Source organism: Ceratotherium simum, chromosome 22, assembly GCF_057802395.1.
Source record: "Ceratotherium simum simum isolate JZ-2026a chromosome 22, ASM5780239v1, whole genome shotgun sequence".
Lineage (NCBI taxonomy): Eukaryota > Metazoa > Chordata > Mammalia > Perissodactyla > Rhinocerotidae > Ceratotherium > Ceratotherium simum.
In genome coordinates this window covers 26,243,825-26,265,375 of record NC_141921.1, presented here as the reverse complement: position 1 = coordinate 26,265,375, position 21,551 = coordinate 26,243,825, and the positions used below count along the sequence as shown (strand labels likewise).

The window sequence follows — 21,551 nt, the reverse complement described above, 5'->3', positions numbered from 1 at the left end:
ATGCTGAGAGAACATCACCTCCTGTCCCCTGCCCCCCCAACCATTTTATGGATAAGGAAACTGAGGCTCAGAAGGCCACACAAGGACATCCGCAAGCCTCAGAAGCATCTTTTCCTCCTCTTGCCTTTGCCAGACTGGGGAGACTGGAAAGGAGCGGCTGCTCATATTAATGAGCCCTGGAGGCTTCTGTGCCAAATGCTGTCCATACTTATCTCTTTTAATCCTCCCCTGGGAAGTAGGGATCATCATCTCTGTTTAAAGATGAGGAAACTGAGGACCCAAAGAGGGGAAATGACTTGTCCAAGACCACACAGCTTAGTGAGCCTGAAGCCCGGGCTCTTTCCCCTCACTGGGCTGACTCCCAGGGCTGATGAACAGCCAAGTCAGGCAGCTGCGACTACCCCCTAACTAAGCCTGCCTCTGGCACGAGATTCATGCCAAGCCAGGGGCTGGGTCTTGGGCCCGGATGCTGCTCCCCAAGCACCACTGGACTGTGACCTGGAGGCACAGGTCAGAATGCTGCTCCTCTGAGACCCAAGGGCCTGGGGCAGGTGCCTGCATCCAGCAGACCCTCCTCCCCACTGCCCCGGCAGCCGGGAGAGCAGCAGGTGCTCCAGGAGGCCACTGCTGCCTCGGCCCCAGCCTCACGGGCCCTTGGCCACCCTGATTTACGTGTCTGGTCTACGTCTTGGAAGCACCGCCAGCCCTGGCGGAGGGGCTAGGAGCTCCCATGCTCCAAAGCCGGCCCTTCCTGCTCAGACATGAGCTCATCCAGGCCCTCCCCTACACGCTGGGTAGCGAGGATGGAGGCAGACCTAAGTGCAGAGGGGAAGACCTGGCCCATGTAGAGGATGCTGGGCAGATGGGACTGGAATAGCATTTGGGGACAGGGCTCAGCCCATGCCGTCCCCAAACTAGACAGTACTCCTCTCCCCGACCCCCAGGCCCTCTCCTATTTCTGAAAGGCAGCACCGAACAGGCACTCTGTCTGAAGGAACCCGAGAGCGCTGTACTCTTCCTGTCTCCTGCCACCCCGTGCAGGCTCTGCATCCGAGAGAAAGCTCTTCCTGACCAGGCATAAAGAGTGGCCACCCTGGGCAAACCCACTGTCCAGGGGACCCTGAACTGCCACTCAGCCCAGCTTCTTCTGGTCTCATCAACGCCAAGGCCCTTCCCTCCACCTCAGACACCAGTCTCAGAACCTGATCTCCATCATCCCAGAAACTTCTCCAACATCTCTGAAGCCTGGACCCCAGGACAGCTTCAGAGTCAGGCAGCCCTGGATCCCAACTGGGGCGCGGACAGTGACCAGCTGTGTGACCTTGGGAAAATGTCTTTGCCTCTCTGACCGTTTTCATCTCTGTAGAACAACACTCAGAATACCCCTACCTCGAGGGCTGACTCGAGGATGCCCTGACAGGAGGCCATGAGGCCCTTAGCACTCTGCTGGGCACGTGGCAAGTGCTCAGAAGGCAGTAACTATCCAGTTTATTTTTACCATCTCCCCTCCCCTCCCAATCTCTACCTCTTCTGCACCCTCACATGCCACCCTTCAGCCCCCTAGGCCTCCTCCCTTTGAACAGGATCTGTGATCCCTCCTGGCCTCACTTGGGGCCCTGTCTCTATCAGGGCCACAGAGAAGGTATTGGTGCTACACCTGTCAACTCCTGAATCCCCTCACTCAGGCCTTCCACCACACCAGCTCAGCCAGTCCCCAGCCCCGGAGCCTTGTGACAAGCCGCCTTCTCCACGCCCACCCCCAGGCTGCCAAAGAAATCTATGGCTGTGCCAACTGGCACCTCGACAGATTCAGGGCTGCACATCCGCTCGGCCCCCTGCCTTCCCCATTCCCCGCCTCCGCTGGCCAGGCCAGACTGTGACCTCTCTCCTCAAGCCCGTCTCTGCCCACTCTCCCTGCAACAAGCTCCTTTACAGACAAAGCAGAAGCTATGACTCGGGAGCCCCCCCACTTCTTGCCCCACCCCTCCGACTCCCAACTTCCCTGCAGCCCTTCTCACAAAGGCCAGCCCCTCAGCCTGGTCCTGCATCCTACTCCTCCCCCCTTCTCAGGAGGGCTCATCCACTGCCCCCTCTCTCCCCAGCATTTCGTCAGCATTCTCCCTTCGTCGCAGCCCGTGAACGGACCGAGGCCTCCCCCATTCCGTGGGGAAACCTCCTTGGACCCTCCTTCCTCCCTCAGCCACTGCCCTCTGGCTTCTCTTCGCCACCGATGAGTGGTCCACAGCTGGCACTCCAGTTTCTCACCTGCCACTCACGTCCTGGCTCAAATGTCACCTCGCCTGGTAATTCACTGCAGTCTGGCTTCTGACGGCATCTTTCTGCTGGACCTGTTCCTGACAGTCATGGACGCCCTCCATGTTGCTAAATCCTACGGACGCTTTGCAGCCTCTCTCGCTTGACCCCTCGGCAGCATTCGGCCCCGCTGACTCTTCCACCTTGAAACGCTCCCCTCCCCGACTCTCCCGGTTTCCTTCCAGCTCTCTGGCTTCCCTGTCTCAGGCTCCTAGACTGGTCTGTCTTCCTGTTGCTTCCCACATCGGGCATCCACGCTCGTCCTGTTTTCACTGCACACTCCCCCAGCTCAAGGCTTAAATAACGCCTTCTGAATGGCTGCTCCCAAGTCATTATTCCCAGCCCCGACCCCCACCGCCAGTGCTTCTCTCCTGTATAGCCTCCTGCCTCCCGAACAGGTCTCTTGACAGGGGGCCCTCAAACTCAGCATGTCCAAAATAGGATCATCATCTCCTCTCAAACCTCCATCTGCTTATTCCCCACCTTCTTTGCCTGGAAAACTCCTACTTGACTTTCAAAACCCACCTTAAATGACCTCTCATCTGTGAACTAACTCTTTCTTGTCCCCCACTCCCCAGAAAGAGTTGGCTGCCCCCTCTTCTACATGCCCTCTCATCAGATGATTCCATCTTCCGACTGTCTGAACTTACCCCCACCCATGAGCCCTCTGAAAGAAGGCTGTGTGTGAGCCATCTCCCTGACCACAGTGAACACCGACACCGAATCTGGCCCAGAGAAATATCAATAAACACCAATGAACACCACTGATCCTGGCTTCCCCCCTACCCCAGGAGGGTCACTGGAAATGGTCATTTGTAATCTTGAGTATCAGCTCTGCCCAGGAGTCCTCCACCTAGATCACCCCAAGCCTGACACCCATTTATTTATTTATTTATTTTTTTAAAGATTTTTTTTTTCCCCCCCAAAGCCCCAGTGGATAGTTGTGTGTCGTAGCTGCACATCCTTCTAGTTGCTGTATGTGGGACTCGGCCTCAGGATGAACGGAGAAGTGGTGCCTCGATGCGCACCCGGGATCCGAACCCGGGCCGCCAGCATCGCAGTGCGCGCACTTAACCACCAAGCCACAGGGCCGGCCCTTGACACCCATTTATTAATACACATTCTGGAGATGTGGTTCCACTTTTTGCAAAGCCAGCCGAGTCCCCTCGTCCAGCTCCTGTATTGGCATCTTGGCCATCACTGTGTCTGTCGCACCCCCCATCCACCAGCCTGGCATCCGGTAAGCCCACCAAACCCAGATGTGTGAGAAAGCAGCCTGATATGATTGTCGTGGATTCACTGCTTCCTGCAGTCCCCATGTCCTCTACCAACCGCTCACCAACTGTTTGCTGGCCAGCCCCCCGATATAACCAGAGGTGGTGTCGATGGTTTCTAGAACCCATCCTATTTGAAAATCAGAACATGTCACAGGTCCAGCTCTGAGTCCCTCTCCTAGCCTCCTGGGCTGAGCCAGAGAGGGAAAGGAACAAGCCCAAGGTCACACAGCTAGGGCCTACACTGATGGCCCTCCCTTCCGCCCTCCCCCCACCTCCCTCAGAGAAGAGGCCAGCAATGTGTTTCCCCCACACGTGACAGCCAGTTCTCCCTGAAGGGGGAAGAAGACGGATAAGGCCAGAGGTGTCATTATTGAAATAAACGTTTATTCAGCATATACTGCGTGCAGGCCCCAGGGCTCTGGGCCCACAGCAGGGGGAGTCAGAGAGGCAGCTGAGGCAAGAGGACAAGGAGGGCTCCGGGAACGGGTGTGTGCACCCCCAGAACTCCCGAGCGTCCCACCCAGTGAGCTCCGCAGGCCTGCTGGACCAGGCGCTCCGATGCTCGCAGTCTTGCGATCCAGCAGCTTTCCCACCTGGCTGCCTGCCGTGGGCACAGACGGACCTGCGGCCTGGGACATGCTTCCCGGCTCAGCCCTGATGACCTCTTAACTGTTCTGTTTTGTGTTGAATAAGGAAACATTTACTACACAACCCCTACGTGCCATCACTGTGCACTCAACATCACCTCACTGAATCCTCATTAAGAGGGTTCTCCCATCTGACTAATGAGGAACGAGGCTCCAAGGTCTCACACCGGAGAGGCTGATGTGGGATTCGAAACCAGGCCTCCCTGACTCCGGTGGCCATGCTCTTTCTACTGAACTGTGCTGGCTCTGACACAATGCAACTTGACTTGGACCTCCTCAGTGATGGCTTTCCAAATTCCCATGGACCCCGAGTCACTCCCTCGCCCCAACGAAGCCCCTCAGACTTGCCTCTATTATCCTGTTTTCATACCACTTTCTGATTGTTCCTTTGCACATCTACTCCTCCCTCCCCTACCATGAGCCTGATTTGCCTCCATAGCCTCCAAAGTGATCCCCTGGGAGCCCAGCTCCAGCCACACACACTGCCCTGCTGAGGAACCTGCAGTGGCTCCCCACTGCTTCAGCCACAGTGTAAATCTCAGAGCCTGGCATGCTCTGACCTCTGCTGATCCGTCCAGCCCTGTTTTCCCCTCCCAGCCAGACAGCCAAGCACACTGTGAGGCCATGTGGGCCAGTGGGAAGGACAAAGATTCAGGAACCAAGCAGATGTAGGTTTGATTCCCAACTCTGCCACAGTCTTGCTGTGTGCCCTCGGGCAAGTTGCCTCACCTCTCTGAGCTTAAAAATCTTTAACTGAAAATAAAGATGACACTTCCTACCACAGGTATATGGTGAGAATTAAATGAATCAAGAGACATGGACCACCTGGAGTACCATAAGCTCTCAATAAAAAGGAGCTGCCACCCCCTTCTTGCTATCCCTTGAACATGCAAATACTTTCCTCCCTCCATGCATCTGCTAATGGTTTTCTGTCCCCTTGGAATGCCCTTTCTTCACCTCAATCTGCCAAAATCTTCTACATGTCAAATGTCACCTCCTCCAGGAAGCCTTCCTAGGATGACCACACAGGGGTTTGGGTACGTTGGTCTCTTCTTCTGTGGCTTAGACCCCAGGCTGCCTCCTGGCTGCAGCTGCAAGTATCCTGGGCTGGTCCCTCTCGTGGGCCCTGAGGAAGGGTCTTGTCTCCCTCGTCCCTCTTGCACAGAGGGCCTAGCTTTGAGCAGTCAGACACAAGACAGGCATTCAGCAAACAGGGGCCAGATATCCCTGAGGGTTCCTCCACCCAACCCCACAGGGGCCACTCTCATCTCCCCTTGGCCGTGGCAGGCAGGGTGGGCACAGGCCCTCTGCCATCTGAGCAGGACTGCAGGCACCTGCTACACCATGCTCCGCAGACCCTGCTCCTCCAGCCTCCACACAGTCCAGCCCCCTCAGCCTCCTTTGTCGTGAACGTGTTAAAAATAACCACGATAATCATCACTTCCACACGAGAGAGCGGTGCGATTTACAAAGCCGTCCTCCCCTCCAGGGCTCTCTGCATCCTCCCTGAGGCCGGCCCCAGAGCCCTGAGGAGGCACCCACGGATCCCCTTGAAACAGGGCTCTGTCACGTCCCTCCATGGCTCCCCACCCCAGCACGACTCCTTGTACCCCACAGTGCATCAGAATCCCATGGGGGCAGAGGCAGAGGGAGGTGGCTTTTGAAAATTCCAGGCTCTACCTCTGCAGTCCAATGCGACTGTGTATCTCTGTAAGACCAGATGCCCAGCCAGAAGGCCAGTCCCCCTCTGATGACTTCCTCCCCCAGCTGCTGGCCTCTCTGCCCAGCCTCCCAACATCACTAGCGGGGTCCTGCTGCCTCCCCCACATGGCCAGGAGCTCCTCGAGAGCAGGGACCACATCTGACTCACCCTGCCTCCCCAACAACGCCCAACTTCTTGCTGCCTGGCAGCCTTTGGCCAACAAGGTGAGGTCCCAGTATTTGGGGACAGCAGTCAGAGCCTTGGCCTCGTCCCCCACCAGTGGGGCTACTGTCCAGCAACACCAGTCTACTGGCTCCCTGCCCCTGGCCATTCACGCCTCCACGCCCTTGCACAGGCTGCTTCCTCTACCTTCAAAGCCCTTCCTCCCGCAGGGTTTCCCAAAGCGTGTGGTGGGAGATGACCTGGGGTGGCTCACAAACAGGCCATTAAATAACACTGGATCATGGACCGAGGAAGGTATCCCCTTTCCAGGTCTCTTTTAATTAGGGTGACTATTTGCCAATCTGCCTGGGATGTCGTCCTGATGTAATTAATAGTACCTCCCTCCCTTTATAACCTCAAAAATGTCCCGGTTTAGATGAAAAATTATATGGTCAACTTACTTTTAATCCTTCCAAATGCATGAAAGATAAAGTCTCTGTGCAGTCCGAGACTTTAACACATCCACAGCACGTGCTAATTTCTCTTTCTAACAAATCGAGAGGAGGGACGAGCATCGTGCTGGAATTTAATAATGTCGCTTTGTTTTCACTGTGGTTGTTTCTTCGGTTATCTTCTATTTCAGATATGTGATCCTCTTCTTCCATTTATGACATGAAATTTCTTTTTAATATACTACATTTAAAAAGCGATTCGATTTAAGGAAAAATTTCACAGGCTAGTGAATTCCTACTCACTCTTCAAAACTCAACTCAGAATCACCTTCTTTAGACTGCCTTGCCATTCCTTTGTGGTTTAATCCCTCACTCTTCCTCCTCCCCTGACATCCGGCACATGTTCGTCATCCTTATTACACTAAATGATGACAACATGCAAATATTTATTAGGGATTTACCATGCGCCAGGCACCGTGCTAACCACATTCTCTTGCTGAATCCTCACCATTACTCTGGAATAGCTCTGCCTCTATTTTACAGGTGATGAAATGGGGGTGAAGAAACTTGCCCACGGTCACACAGCTGGTCAGTGGTGGGGTCTTGACTCGAACCTGGGGCTGGGTGACCTCAGCCTGTGGCCTTGACCACCAATGTACACTAGCGGTCACTCTCCCCCACAGAGGGCAGAAGGTCTGCCCGGTTCACCTCGGATCTCATTCAGTCAGAGCTGGCCCAAGGCCTGGCACAAGCTCCACCCTGAGAAAGACGTGAAGACGTGTGTGGTGGATGGGCTGGGACTCGGTCCCTGCTGAGATGTCTGGGGAGTCTGTGCCCCACTCTCCATCCATGATGGAGCACTCAGAGCTCCCGCAGCACAGATCTGGCTGGAAGGACTTTCTAGGAAACGCATCCCGTGTGCTAGGTCTCCCCGCCCCAACCCTGAGAGAGACCCTGCCTCCCTGATGTCTGAGCCCCAAACAGGCAGGTAGGGCCCCACTTCCCGCCTCCAGGCCAGGCTGGCCGAAAGAGGACAGCAGGGGCCGAGCGCTGCGAGGAGAGAGGCCAGTATAGGACTGGGTTGGGCAGGTCAGAGGAGCTTCCTAGAGGAGACAGGGCTTGAGCTGTGCTTGGAAGGAGGGAGAAGTTCTGGACAACCAAGGGCAAAGGGCATTCCGGATGAGGGAAACAGCCCAAGCAAAGGCAGGGAGGCCAGAAAGCAGGGGGTTCTGGGGCCAGTGAGGAGCCCCAGTTGAAAGGGTAGGAGAGAATCAGAGGGAAGGCTGGAAAGCAGGCTGCAGCTGGAATGCCGGGCTGAGGAGTTTGGGCCATGATGGGGAGTCACTGGAGGCCGGATCAGGGAAGTGACACACAGAGAACCAGGGGTCCTGAGGCCCAGAGGGGCAGCACCTTATCCAAGTCACACAGCAACAGTGGCAGAATGGGGATCTGAACCCACTCTTGCCTCCCAGGCCTGACACTCAGGAGACCCCAGGCTCACCCGGTGCCATGCCTCAGGAATGGAGCCTGGATGATGGGGAGGGTGGACTAGCACAAAACAGCCAAGAGTGGGACAGTGCCCCTGGGGGGAGGCAGGGAGTGTGGCAGAGGAGGGAGGGGGGTTGCAAGAATGAAAGACACTTTGTCCCAGGTGTCACTCTGCACAGCCATCCCCATTGGCCAGCACCTCCTCAGGATGGGCGGGTCAGTGGGCAGGAACTGCACATTGGCGGCCGGCCCCCAGGAGCTGGGCTCTGCAGCTGGCACTACCTCTACGACCCGCCTTCCTGCCCTGGCCTCAGCCAGCCTCTGTGCCAGTCCTCGGCCAAGCGCCTTCCCGCCTATCTTCCCTTTCTTCCTCTCCCCCCACTTAACAGATTGCGGCAGCAAGATGGCACAAATTTATGGCTCAACTCACCAAAAATAACAAGAGATCTATCAAAGGCAGTTTGCGTGAAATTAACAGGCGCCTGTACCCTGTTGTCAAACGCACTCGGCTCTGAGGCGGGCCCAGTCACTCCGCTCCGTCACTGCCCACCAGCCCCTGGCCTCACCGCTCTTCCAGTACCTACCCAGCCCCACCCGCTTGGCCTTGCTGTTGATCCTACGTGGGGTGTGCCAGAGAAGAAGAGCACAGCTCCCCTGCCCCAGTGCCTGGCAGAGGGGCTGGGACGAGGGTCTCACACTTCCTGTTCACCACTGTCCCCACCAATCTTACTCTCAATCTGGCAGCTCTCTGTGCCAGCCGGTTCTCCTACAGCTGGTACATGTGTCCAGCTGGCCCAGCGGGGAGGAGGTGAAGGGGGGCATGGAGGTGAGGCCAAGGGCTTGGCAAAGGTGGTGCTGCCACCAGGCACAGAGTGCTCCAGGCCCTGATGATGCCACTGGCCCTCAGATGCCCTCTGCCACATGGAACAAACTAAGTCTTGTGCCCATCACCTCCCCAGAGAGGTTGGGCAGAAGGGAGGAGGTGGCAGAGAGGAAGAGCCTCTTACCTGCCAGGGGAGAGGAAGGGGCTGTGCCAGCCCAGCTCTGGGCACCAGTGTGCCGAGAGAGACCACTTCTGATGGCACATCACCCCCTGCAACACCCTGCAAGAGCCCTCCCTGCAGGCAACCCCAGGGAGCAGCTTGGAAACATGCCAAGCAGGACAAGGGGCATGAGCAGAGGTCAGGCCTGGGAACAGCTGGGAGCCCAGGGCTCCCTGCTCAGAGATGATACTAGGCCTCATGCCCAGAATCAACCAGCATCCAATTTCCACCCATCCTCAGTGCCAGAGGCGCCTGCAGAGGCTCTGATGTTGGTGGGATGATGGTGCCCTTCCCGTCACCGGCCCTCTCTGACCCCCAAAGACACCCCAGCTACCAACCAACTCCTGCTTCCGGCTTCACCCAAGCCCAGCTGGCTGCTCCTGGCTCTGTGCTCCACATGGCAGCCTGCCCAGATGGTGCCTGCCCATGAGGGCAGAGCCTTGCTCCATCCACTGCAGACCACTGGGCTGATGGACCACAGGGAAAACCAGACAAAAGAACCCACCCTTTGCTGAGCATGATGGGGGAGGCCCCCACAGAGTGACAGGCAGTGGCGGCCAGGCAGGAAGAGCCATAAACCTCCTGATATATGCCTGGTGCTCTCTGCCGATGTTCGACAAAGAAGTGAAATTCAATTTCTTCCTGCAGGCACTAAATCCCAGGCCAGCCTCCAGGGCCGGAGACCTGCCCATGGCCTGGCTGTCACTCAGACGGCTTCATCGACCACTGTTAGAGGCCAAGCTGGCCTACGGGAGAGGCCAGAGCAAGGCCACTGGGCATGTGCCATGGATGGGCATGATGCCGGATATCTCATGGGGGAAGCTGAGAAACCCTTCTCCCAAAGCAGCGGGTGAGGCTACTGTCAGATAAAGATCCCCTCTAATTAATTCAGGGATATCTCCCCATTTTACAGATGAAGAAACTGATGGGAAAAAAAAAAAAAAAGGGATCCACTCAAAGTAACAGTCAAAGGCAGTTCCCAACTCCAGGGCTCTGGTCTCCAAAGCAGGCATGGGGACCGATCATGCTCCTCCAGTACTCCTAGCAGCCCTCACATGAGACCCCCCTCCTCCTTGTAAACACTCTCAGTCAGATCCAGGTGCCCCTTCTGACTTCCATCCCTGCGTGACATCCTCATAATGGTAGGCCAGCATCTGTTATCCCAAATAGGGAAACTGAGGCCCAGAGAGGGGAAGGAACTTCCTGTTAGTACTAGAGCTAGAGACCAGATCCCAGATCTGCCTCCCTCCCACTCCCATGTCCTAGGCCCCCTGTTCCCTGCCAGGCCACCTGGCCAGTCCCTGGCCCAGCACCGTTCAGCAGGCTTGTAGGATCAGCTGAGGGGCTTGGGGCCTAGAAGCTGCAGGAAGGAGGGTCAGCAGAAGGTGGCTGTGGCGGAGGGAGCTGGGGTGGGAGCAGGAGCAGACAGGACTCAGGGGCTTGAGAGCTTTTGCCCAGTCAGCAGGAAGCTCTAGCAGCTGGCGGCCTCAGTCCCAGAAGACATGGGCCCAGAGGAGGGAGACAGGGGACCCTGGGAGCTGAGCCAGCTCAGCCCTCCACGGCAGCTTCGAAGCTCAGGCATCTTCATCCAGGCACATTCTTCCACGCCTCCCTCTGCCCTGACCCTGGGGCCACTGCCAGAATCACTGACCCATGTGGGCAGGAACACATCCCTGCTCCCTCCCTACTTCAGCCTCCAGGCAAACTTGTCAACGTGCAGTGCCAGGGGCCTGCCACAGTCACTCCCAGCTTTGGGCCTTTTCATACACTGCTCCCTATGCCTGGAATGCCCTCACCACTCCTGTGGCTTGGCAGGCTTCCACTTGTCCTTTAGATCTCTGCTCCTGTATCACTTCCTGCAGGAAGCCTTCCCTGACTGCCCAATTAGGGGGTCCCCTCTCTGGGTTTATCAAGCTGCATTATCTGATTTACACCCCCCACTCATCCACCCAGACAGCAAACTCTTCGAGAGGTCTGACCCCCATCCATTTTGGTGACCCCAACATCTGGGCAAGGCTGAACACAGGGGGAACATGGGTAAACGACTATGTGAATGGCCCCAGAGCGATTCAAGAACTTGCCAAGATGGGCACCAATGGGCACCATCAGCCCCCTGGACACACCCATCCCACCCAGGACCCCCTCAGACTCACCATATCTCATCTCGGTTGTGAACAGGTCATTGCTGCTCCCCGAGTGCAAGTCGGCCTCAGCAGGTGGGGCTGGGCCCCCAGGCACCAGGGCATTGGACAGGGTGTGGGCAGCAGGAGGACCTGGAGGCGTGGTGGTGGCAGGGCCGGTCCCCGCCTCACCAGGGCAGCTGCAGCCCGGCTGGGCAAAGCCACAGGCCCTGCCGGCAGCGCGGCCACACTCCTCGCTCCAGCGGCAGAGCACACCGCAGGTGAACTGGCTAGAGTTGTTGTTGTTGATGAGCAAGACCTCGACAAAGCGGAAGGCCAGAGCAGCGGGCGCCAGCAGGCGCGGGGCCTCCGAGGGCTCAGCTGACAGGCACAGCTGCACGAAGTTCTTGTCGAAGTGCAGGAAGGTAAAGGGGCCCGAGCCGCCGCACAGCTCCAACCCCACTGCCTCCTCCTCCACCTCCGGCCGCCCCACCTCCGACTCCGCCTGGGCCACCGTCTCCTCGGGGCTGGGCCGCAGGCAGGTAAAGTTGACCAGGTAGTGGTCCAGGGGCAGCAGGCGGGGGGCAAAGTGGGCGCACACCTGCTCCTGGCGGTTGAAGCGCAGGTAGAGGGAGTACTTGGTGGGGTCAGGGTTCTCCAGGGTCCAGGAGCAGCCCGAGGCGATGGTAGGAAAGAGGTCCTGCAGGGAGAAGGCCCCGTAGAGCACGCCCGAGGCCAGGGCGGAGCAGGCGCTGGGGGCGGGGTCGAAGGCGGCAGCCAGGCGCAGGGACAGAATCACAGATAGTAAGAGGGGACAGGCTGGGGTCATCCTATGTCCCTTGCCCTGTGGAGAGAGACAGTGGTCAGTGGCTCCAGGCACAGCCAGCATGGGCGCTGAATCTCCTGCGGCCAGCTACAGGGAGTGGGCCTCGTGGTTAAGACCCTCCTGGCTCTTTTAAGTCCCCAAGAACTTGTGAACCAAGTTCTTTTAGGTCCACATGTGTTATCTTAGACAAGGGACTTGACCTCTCTGAGCCTCAGTTTCCTTACCTGTAAAATGGAGGGACTCAGGAGAGTGCGTGGAATCTTGAAGCCCTTAAGAAACATGAGTTGTTGTTGTTACTATTATCCTCTCGTTCCTCAGTCAGTCCTATCAACCACAAGCACCTCGGCCCGACATTCAGATCCAGCCCCGTCCCCACCACCCAACCTGTATTCCCCAGGACTGTTGCTCCCAGCCGCAGTGTGTCGTGATCAGCTGTGAGGCGTGTCACGTGTAGCCCGGCAGTAATTGTCAAAGTAGCGATGTTTGACAACGATTTGCTTTTTTATAAATCAGAGCGATTCAAGGTTATTCCCAGAACAAGGTCATTCTCACTCACTTGCTTTACTGAGTGGGAGAGAAAGGGGAGGAGTTACCGCCACAGGGTGCCAGGGACTGCGCACAACCTGAGCCATGCGCATGGGAGGGCATGGCAAGTATGAACGTCATGAGTAGCGCGGCTGTGGATTTCCTGGTGGAAACAAGGGGGAGAGGCATCTGGAAAATGGGTGCAGTAATTTCCCTCTGACCTCTCTTCCTCTTCCACCATGGGGTTATCCTCCAAGGCCTGGCTCAGGGCCTGCTACCCCCAGGAGGCCACCATGCCATCTCCCTGCTCTTAGCTCCCATAGCCCTTGCCTGAAAGTCTGCATCACCCAATCATGACCTCCATCCCTTGCTATCTCCCCAGGGCTAGCTTGCTCATCTCATGCGTCTTCAAGATCCTAAGAGTGGAGACCAGAGTTCGCTGACTTCTACCTCCCCGCCAAGTGCTGCACTAAGCTGAGCTCCCAGCAGGTGTGAATGTCCTCCAGGTGTGGGAGGGCAGCCAGGCCCCACGCCCTACCCTGACAGACACACAGGGCAGTCAGGCCAAAGTGGACGAGAAGGGCTGGGGAGCACCTGCAGGTGCCCTCCCACCCACCAGGCCAGGACAGAGCCACTGCTCACAGCCTGCCCAGCCTCCACCCTAGCTGTCCAGAAGACAGAGCCTGGGGCCTGGGCTGGCTCAGCCCCACTTCTAGCCCTGCCCCCAGAGTGATCCACACTGCCTTCCTCCTTCATGCCCACACAGAGCTCACAGCACTGGATGGGCCCCTAGAGCCTGGTTGTTCCACATTAGATGAGAAAGGATGAGGCTCCAAGAGGGCAGGCAACCTGCTCAAGATCACACAAGAGTGGCCAAGCTGGGACTGGAGTCCAGGACCTGAGGGCCTAGCCTGGGTTTCTCTCTCACCCACCAACAGCCTCTTGCTCCATCCCCTTCCTCCTTCAGGCTCCAGGTCTGATGGACAAGCCATTAGCTCTGGGAACTGAACCTCAAACAGGATAATTCACAGGTGTGGCTCGATTTTCCCAAGACACACCCTGCTCCCCAGGGGCAGATTTTCTCCTGGCTGCTCAGGAGTCTAAATAGTGGCCAGGGGGTGCATGGGGGCAGGAATTAGAAGCCCAGAATTCCAATCCCTGAGTATCCATGGAGCTCCTCACTGCCCCAGCTCCCACATGCTCCAGCTCTCAGCCAGGTCCAAGCCCTAGCCACAAACAAGTACTTGCCCCTCCCCAGCCACAGGTGGGTGGGGGGAATGGGGGAGAGGCAAGCTCAAGGCAGGCCCATTTACTGGGGGGGAGCCAGCCCACCCTCCTCCAAAGACCCGCCTGGAGTTATTCAGCAGAAGCCAGAATAGGCTGTGTCTCTACTGCCCCCCAAGGAGCTGAAAAAAGGACCAGACCCCTGGCCTTACCTGCCCCACAGCATGCCTGTCCCACACCGTTCAGCCTGCCCGGCCTGCTGTGACACCAGTGAAGCCAGCGGCTGATGATGAATGACATCCAATCCCCCCGCTGCCCCCAATTATTTTTAAGCAGGCTGCAAAATTCAGGCCATGGCTGCCGCTCAGCGGAGGGGAGGTGGGGGCTCATTATAACTGGCCTCGCCTCCCCCACTTAGAGCAGGGCAGGAAATCTCCCCACACACCCCAACACACGTGGGCTTGAAGATCCCTGTGCCCTGCAGACATGCACGCAAAAGCACGTATGCACAGACGCATGTATGGACAGACGTTCACAGGCACACAGACAGGCACATAGATTCGTGTAAACTACAGATGCATGAACTCACGTGTAGACACAGGTGCACACACTCACATCTATAAGGGTGTAAAGAGCCAGACACTTCTACACATGCACAGAGATACAAATGTACTCTCCAGTGTGAACACACACAGGTATTTGGTTCTTTGAGGCTCAGCATATGACGGCTAAGACCTAAGGATCTGATCTGCTGCTCCTCCCTTTGTGTTCCTGAAGCTGGGGGCTCAGATCTCCCAGCCCCACCTCCTGGGTTCTGCTGCTCCCTTCTCCATAGCCCCAACCCATCAAGAAGCACTAAGTCCACATCTTTCAGAGCCACAGCCTGGCTTCTCCAGAACTGAGCCACCTCTAAACCCTGCCCAAGCCCCCTCCTCTTCTCAGTCTCCTTCAGACACCCCCTTCACACCAATTCTGGAACGTCACCCTGCGTATGCATGACTCTCATTGTTCCTGCTGTGACATTAGACCCTTTAGGGGCCCCTTTTTATATCACTCCCCACCCAGAAAATAAGGCAAGGAGCCCAATTCCAAGCTGGGTCACAGAGAGCCTCCCTTAGGAAAGGATCTAGAAGGATCCTCACAGGCAGCCCAAGGGGTTATTAGCCATGATTGACCTCCCTAAGCCTCAGTTTCCCCTCTGTGGAATGGAGACCATGCTCCCTGCCCTGAGGATTGCCTACACCTTCTCATTCAGCCTCCCAATGAGTTCCCACCACAGAGCCTGGCACAGGAGAGTACTCACACATTCCCTTCCCCTTCTCCTCTCCCTCTTCTCAGAACCTCACAAACTCTCCCCTCCTTCCTGCTGAGGTCCACCACTGCTTCTGGGAAGGCTCTCTGGGTTGAACCACAAGAGTGGCTTTGCCACCTCCAAGCCCAGTAAGACCACAAACCCCTCCATGCACAAGAGCTAGAGAGGAGAGGTATGGAGGTCGACTGGGAGGAAGAACTTCCTGGGTCAGGAGATTAATGGAGAGGATAATCAAAAGGCCTCCCACACCAGGACTTCTCTCAGTGAGATGGATGAGTTGCTGGTTGGAGTAATCTCAGTCTCAGGGACCCCCTTCACCGCAGGGCTGCTGCCCCCCATCAAACCTGAGAATCCTACTCTCTGCCCAAGCACACTCAGGCCCCCTTCCTCCCAGACCCCTCAGGCCTGCCCAGCCTCTGGCTTCCCTTCTGCACCAGTGAGGGAATCGGAGGCTTTTGCAGCAGCTGGGAGGGCCAAGACAAGACTAGGGCGGGGAGGGGCAGCTCAGGGCAAGGGCTGGGTCTCCGGGATCCCCGGAATCGACCCCTATCTGCCGGCCCGCCTAGAGCAGCGGCGCTGGGTCGCAGGGAACCGGGAGCCCGGGCAGCGGGCGGGGGAGGGGGCGCGGCAGTGCGCACATCCGTCGCGTTTATCCACCTGGCAGCTCCAATTCGCCCGTCCGTCACTCACCCTCCGTCTCCCGGGTGCTTGCTGCGGGGCCGAGCCCAGGCCAACACGCAGACGGGGACCCCCACTCCGGGCCTCCGGGTCCCCTGCCCGTGCCCCGGCCGAGGGGCGGGGTCCTCGAGGACCTCCCTCCCGGGGCTCTGGCACCGAGGAGGGCGCACACCCTCCATCCAGCCTCTGGAGCCGGTGGGCACGACCGAGGGGAGGGGGCGCCCCCCCCCCCCAGTGCGGGCTCTCCCTCTCCGAATGGCAGACAGGTCGCTCCGCCTCTCTCGAGGGTCTCTCAGTCCCGGGAGGGGGTTTTCGAGGGGGCTTCTCGCACAGCATAGGAGGGGGAGGAGGGGAGGAGAGGCGGCCCCCAGCCCCCGGGGGCGGTGCCGCGCGGTGGCGGGGGGAGGGGGCGGTGACTCAGCCGCCCTCCGCCCGCCTCCCCGGAACTTTGCAGCAGCTGGAGCCTCCGTTGCTACAGGAACCGAAAGCTTTTGTTCCCCAATGTCAGGGCTGCGGGGCTGCCACTCCCGGGTGGGACCCAGGCCCAGCCACAGTGCCCAGAGGACTTCCGGCCCAGCATAACGTCATGGACCCGAGCCCCCTCTCCTCCACTTACCCGCCCTTCACCAAGCCACTCACGCCAAAGCCAGGATTCTTAAAACTCTTGGGGCGCTCGGGCCAGGTCGCCCCCTAACTCTGACCTGAAGCACTAACTGCCTTGGAAAGTTCCTGATGGCTCTGACCTCCTGGAGGGAGGGAGCGCCTCCTCTGTGCCCCACGTGCCCCTCTGTGACTGATTACCCACATGGATGCCCCTAATAGGCAGCCTACCTTTGGGGGCCTGGACTTGGGTTTCTGCTCTGTACTTATCCCACCTGCCCTGCCTCGACACTTGAACCAGGACCTCAAAGACCTTGGCCTGCTTTCACTGATGCCTCTCAGGCCAGAGCTGATCCCAGAGCAGTCCCCTGGGATGCTGAAGGAGGGGGAGGTGAGTAAGGGGGAGACTCTGGGAGGCTAAAGGTATTTTCTGGCTTGATTATCTTGCGGGTTGGAGTGAAGGCACTTGAACCTGTTCTGCATCTCTCCTCTGGAATTAGGAGTGGAGTGGAAAGGGGTCTGACCTTGGCCTTGAAGAGAAACAGCCCAATACACCTATCACTGTTGAGCATTACCAGGTGCCAGACACTCTATACAAACGATCTAATTTCATTCTGCCTGCAACTATATGAGGCAGTGATCACTGACCCATTGTACTGAGGGCCAACTGAGGCTCAGAAAGGTTATGTAGCTTGCCCAGGTCACACAGCTTTTGAACCCAGGTCAACTGACCAAAAGCAGAGTTCCTAAATACTTACTCAGCTCCATTACCTGAGGGTTGGAAGGGAGGGAAGAGGGCAGAGACCAGCTGGGGCCTTAGTCTGGGTTACAGAAATGCCTACCACACACACACCCCAGGCTAGACATATCCCTTTCTGAAGAGTGATGGGGGAGGGGGCAGAAGAGGGAAGGAGAAGGAGAAAAGAAGGCTGAGAAGAGAAGAAGAGAGGGAAATTGGTCAATCTTGGTCCAGGAAAGACCCTCCCTTACACCCCCACCACCACCAGGGCATACCCTGTACAGAGTCCACACTGACCCCCACCCCTGTGTCCAGCACGAGGGACACTCCCCAGGTGCCTGCTCTGTCCCAGGTGGACTCCCCCATCGCCTGTTTCATGCCCAAGCCAGACAGAGGCCACCTTTGCGCCCCCCCCCCCACCTAGTGGGGACTGCCATGGGGTAGACAGATAGAGGCTCCCTGGGGACACCTGCCCAAGCCCAAACAAGCCCAACCAGACCATCTCAAATCCAGGGGCCAGTCCTGCTGGTCGGTGTCTGATGGCTCAAAGGGCTCCTGAACTGCTGCTGGGATGAGCCCTCCACCCCACCCCACCCCGTTCCCAGAGCCCGTGGCCTGACAACCAGGACTGTTCCCGCACGGATAGCGGCTAGCGCGAGGGGGCACCCGGCGTCGCCCACCGAACTCCTCTCCCCAGGGACTTCCCAGCGCTAGTCCTGCAGCCACTGCTGCTCCTGCTGCGGAAACCTGGGGGTGCCCGCGGGAGGAAAAGGGGCAGCGGGTCCAGGGCTGCGGGCAGGGGGCGCCAGAGGACGCCGAGGGGCCCGGCTGGCAGCTGCCGAGGCGGGCAGGCGGGCAGTATCTCTCGGCCCAGGAGCCCCTCCCCCCGCGGGCACCAGATCCTTCGCCCGCTCTGCACCCGCCGCGGCGCGGAAGACTTCCCTCGGACCGAGCCGACTGCGGGAGTGGCCGCCAACTTCAGAGCCTACAACCCCCCCACACACACACATCATGCCAGCCCCCCGGGCTGCAGGAGGGTGCGTTTGGTGCCCGGCTCTATGCCCCGGGGGTGGGAGGAGAGAAATAGGGGATGGACAGATAGACTCCGGCCAAAGAGGGACACAGGAGCCAGGACTGCGAAGCCAGTCGAGATCCCGGCTGGAGAGGAGGTGGCTCGGAGCAGACATGGGGGACACGGCCCCAAGTCCAGGCCGAGGGGGAGGAGACTTGCAGCAGAGACTGGCGAGGGACAGCGGGACCCTGGGCAGATATGAGGGTGGGAGCAATCGGGACAGAAATAAGAGGAGAAGCATGGTCAGGGTGCCGGCGCCGAGAAAGGCAGTAACTACGGGCAGACATGGATGGGGACAGGAAGGACTCCACTAAGTGGAGGGGAGAAGCAGTGTGGCATCCAGACGAGGAGGGGGGGACTGGAAGGGGAAACACAGTAGAGCTGCAGGTTGGAGACAGGGGCTCTAATCAAGGTGGGGGGCGCACTGCCCGGATCCAGACTGAGACAGAGACTCGAGACAGCGATGGGGGTAAGGTCTGGGTCAGGATTCTGAGGGGATGGGGGTGGGGGGCTTTAGCAGAGATGGGTAAAAGGGAGCGGGGCGGAAAAGGGACTCATCAGAGATGAAGGGGGCTTCGGCCCCAGGCTTGGAAGTTCCCAAAGAGACGGGAGTGGGTGAACGAACTCAGTTCGGGCGGGGCAGAATTCAGCAGAGATGGACTAGGGGAGCGCCCCGCGTCCGGGCCGGTGCGGAAACTCGGGACCGCGCCGGGAGGGTTCGGTGCGGGGCCGGGTTGGGGTCTGGGGCCGAGCACTCACCTGGGCGCCGTCAGCAGCAGGAGCGGGGGCCGGCGCAGGCGGAGGCGGCCACGGGGCACAAGTTTGCCATCCCTAAGGCGGGGGCCTGGCCGGGCGCGGGGCAGCTCGCGGCAGCCGCGCGGAGGGCCGAGGCTCCCGCTCCGCGGAGCGGCGGGTGCAGAAAAGGCGCCGGGGAGCAGCGCGGGGCGGGCGCCGGGCCCGGCGCGGGCTCCTGCCGCCGCCTCCTCGCCGCGCCGCCCCCCCGCTCCTCTCTCCCCCGCCCGGAGCACCGCCCGCGCCGCGCGCTGCCTCCTATTTGCGGGCGGCGGCCGCAGCCCCGGGCTCTAGGAGCCGGCGCCGCATCCTCCTAGGTCTCCGAGCGCTGTCGCCGCTGCCGCCGCCGCCGCCGCCGCCGCCGCCGCCGCCGCCAAACCGGGTTCCTCCGGCCGCTCCGGCCGCTGCCCGCAGCGCGCGCCGGACCGAGTGACGGCCGAGTCGGGACGCGGCGCCTGCGCGGGCCGGGCCCGGGTGGGGGCGCGCGCCGGGCCGGGAGCGAGGAGCCGCGGGAGAGGGGCGGGGGGCGGGGGCGACGCGCGCCGCCTCCTGTTAAAGGGGGAGCAGCGCCAGCCCGAGCCAAGCGCACCCTCCCCCTCCCCGCCCTGAGCCCCAGGCGCCGGCGCGGGAGAAGCCCCGGGTAAGCCCCCGCCCTGCCCGCGGCCTCCTGGACCGCAGGATGAGGCGATCCGCGATGCCCCTCCAGCGATACCCGAGGCCAGAAGCATCTTGCGCAGCCAGGGTCTCCCCTTCCCCCCGTGCATTGTAAATTGCATATCCCTGTGCCTGCAAGGTGCAACTGATGTGCGCTGAACTTTGCACATGCTTATGCATACAGGTGCCCTATGTGTGCACTGTAATGTTGCCTGGCTCTGTGCGTGCAACTGCTACACACATGCATAGTGTGTTAACATGTGCTCAGGTCCTGAATGCATGTTGCTTGTTCCTGTGGGTAGGAATGCTATATGTATACAAGCCTACAAGTGCCACATATGTGCTGAGTGCTGTGGGTCACTTCTACGTAGGAGCCACATCCATGCACTGCAGTGTGGTATGTTTGGTGCATACTCTGGAGTAAACTCTGCAATGTTGCATGTCCCTAGGCACGGGGATGCTACACGTGTGCAGTGTGTTACATGTTTTCCTGACTGCCTGTCTATTCCCACAAGTGCCTCTCCCTGTGCCAGGGGCGCCCCCATGTTGCATCTGTTTGAGTAGAAGCAGCAGAAATGTACAGACCCGCCCCCTCCCCATCCTGGCACTGTGCCCAGGGACAGTTGGGTGGGGCCAGAGCCCACACGGTTCAAGCAGTACCCAGGGAAATGCCATGGCTCCGGGCCCTGGTCCGGCGGTTTGTGGCCTGGGCATGTTGCCACCAGGAAGGTGGGCAGATCAGGACACACCACTTCAGCCAAAGACAGGTTAATCAGAAGGCTGTGGTCAGAGGAGAAGCCAGCAGGGGGCAGCTTTGCAGTGAGTGTGGGATGGTTTCAGGAGCTCCACTTTTTGAAGGTTCTCTGGCCAGGAGGGGGCCAAACCTGGGAGCAAGGAAGTCCCCAGTCTACCCAATCCCAACCCTACCTCTCCACTAAAGCCCCTGGAGTTGTGTCACCCTGGAGACCAGGGCAGGATGAGAAGACTTCACCTCTCCCGAGGAGCAAGACCAGGAAAAGGAAGAGAGAAAAGCCCCCTGCTCCCTCTCCCTGACCCTCCCTGCTCCAGCAGTCACAGTGACATTTGTGACATTTGTTGTGAGTGATTGTGAGAGATTATCGACTTTAATGGAAGGAGGTAATAAGGGGCGATGAAGGATTCTCACCCGTCACCTTAAGGGAATTATTATGAGCCGGGAGGAGGGCTGGCACCTTTCCTTTCCCAGCGGGAGCCCAGGGAGGCCTGTGCCTTGGGCCTAGCACTGGCGGGCAGGGCTCCTGGGTTCTTGCTGGGCACCCTCAAACACGCTCCGGGTCTCTGAGTTTGGAGGCTCAGCCACCGCTGTGAAAGCCAAGCCAGGCGGCCTTGCCATCTGCACGGTGTGTTGAGAGCCACCCCAAGGGCAGTGGGAGATCTTGGGCCTCCTTACTTGGGCACTGTGAGGAGCAATAGGGTGGCTGAGGCTGAGGCCTTAGGAGGTAGGCAAAGGTGGGGAGAGTGATTGGGACATGAGGTCCCGGCAGAGATGTGAAGACAGGCCCTCAGAAGCCTCTAGGACCCTGTCCTTCAGAGCTCCAGCCCCTTCCACTCGACAGGGAGCCTGCCTCCCTCTTTATGAATATTCATGATATTAGTGTACTAGAGACCCAGAGCCCAGAGAAACCACAGCAGGTCTCTTGCAGATGTGATGCAGCTGGATCCCTGAGGCCCTCCCCGTCCCCCCAGGATCCAGCTGGATGTGGGGTAATCAGAGGGGCTGGCTGGATAGACAACAGCGTTTTGTCTGTTTCTCTGTTCCTTGGTAGCCCTCTGACTTCTTGACCTCGTTCATTCAGCCACAAAAATGTATGCCCTAGGAAAGACAAGTGGTCAGACAGAGTGAGGGACTGACAGAGATGGTACCCCGTCCCTAGGGGCTCACCGGG

The 21,551-nt window shown here is 58.8% G+C and overlaps 1 protein-coding gene across 11 annotated transcripts in view; it reads right to left on the bottom strand.

Annotated features, from left to right (window-relative positions):
* Nucleotides 1-19,323, bottom strand: part of ADGRB2 (adhesion G protein-coupled receptor B2) — a 40,443-nt gene extending 21,120 nt beyond the window's left edge. For 5 of the 11 annotated variants that reach the window (XM_087446392.1, XM_087446388.1, XM_087446389.1 and 2 more), the window contains exons 1-2: nucleotides 12,255-14,646; nucleotides 11,238-12,048 (exon numbers count right to left, since the gene is read on the bottom strand). In XM_087446392.1, the coding sequence (XP_087302518.1) occupies nucleotides 11,238-12,048; nucleotides 12,255-12,311 (868 nt within the window). In that variant the 5' untranslated portion in view covers nucleotides 12,312-14,646. Of the gene's footprint in view, nucleotides 1-11,237; nucleotides 12,049-12,254; nucleotides 14,647-18,939 lie in introns of those variants that run through there. The other 6 variants (XM_014784088.2, XM_087446397.1, XM_087446395.1 and 3 more) reach the window with 3 other exon arrangements.
* Nucleotides 19,324-21,551: the final 2,228 nt, after the last annotated feature.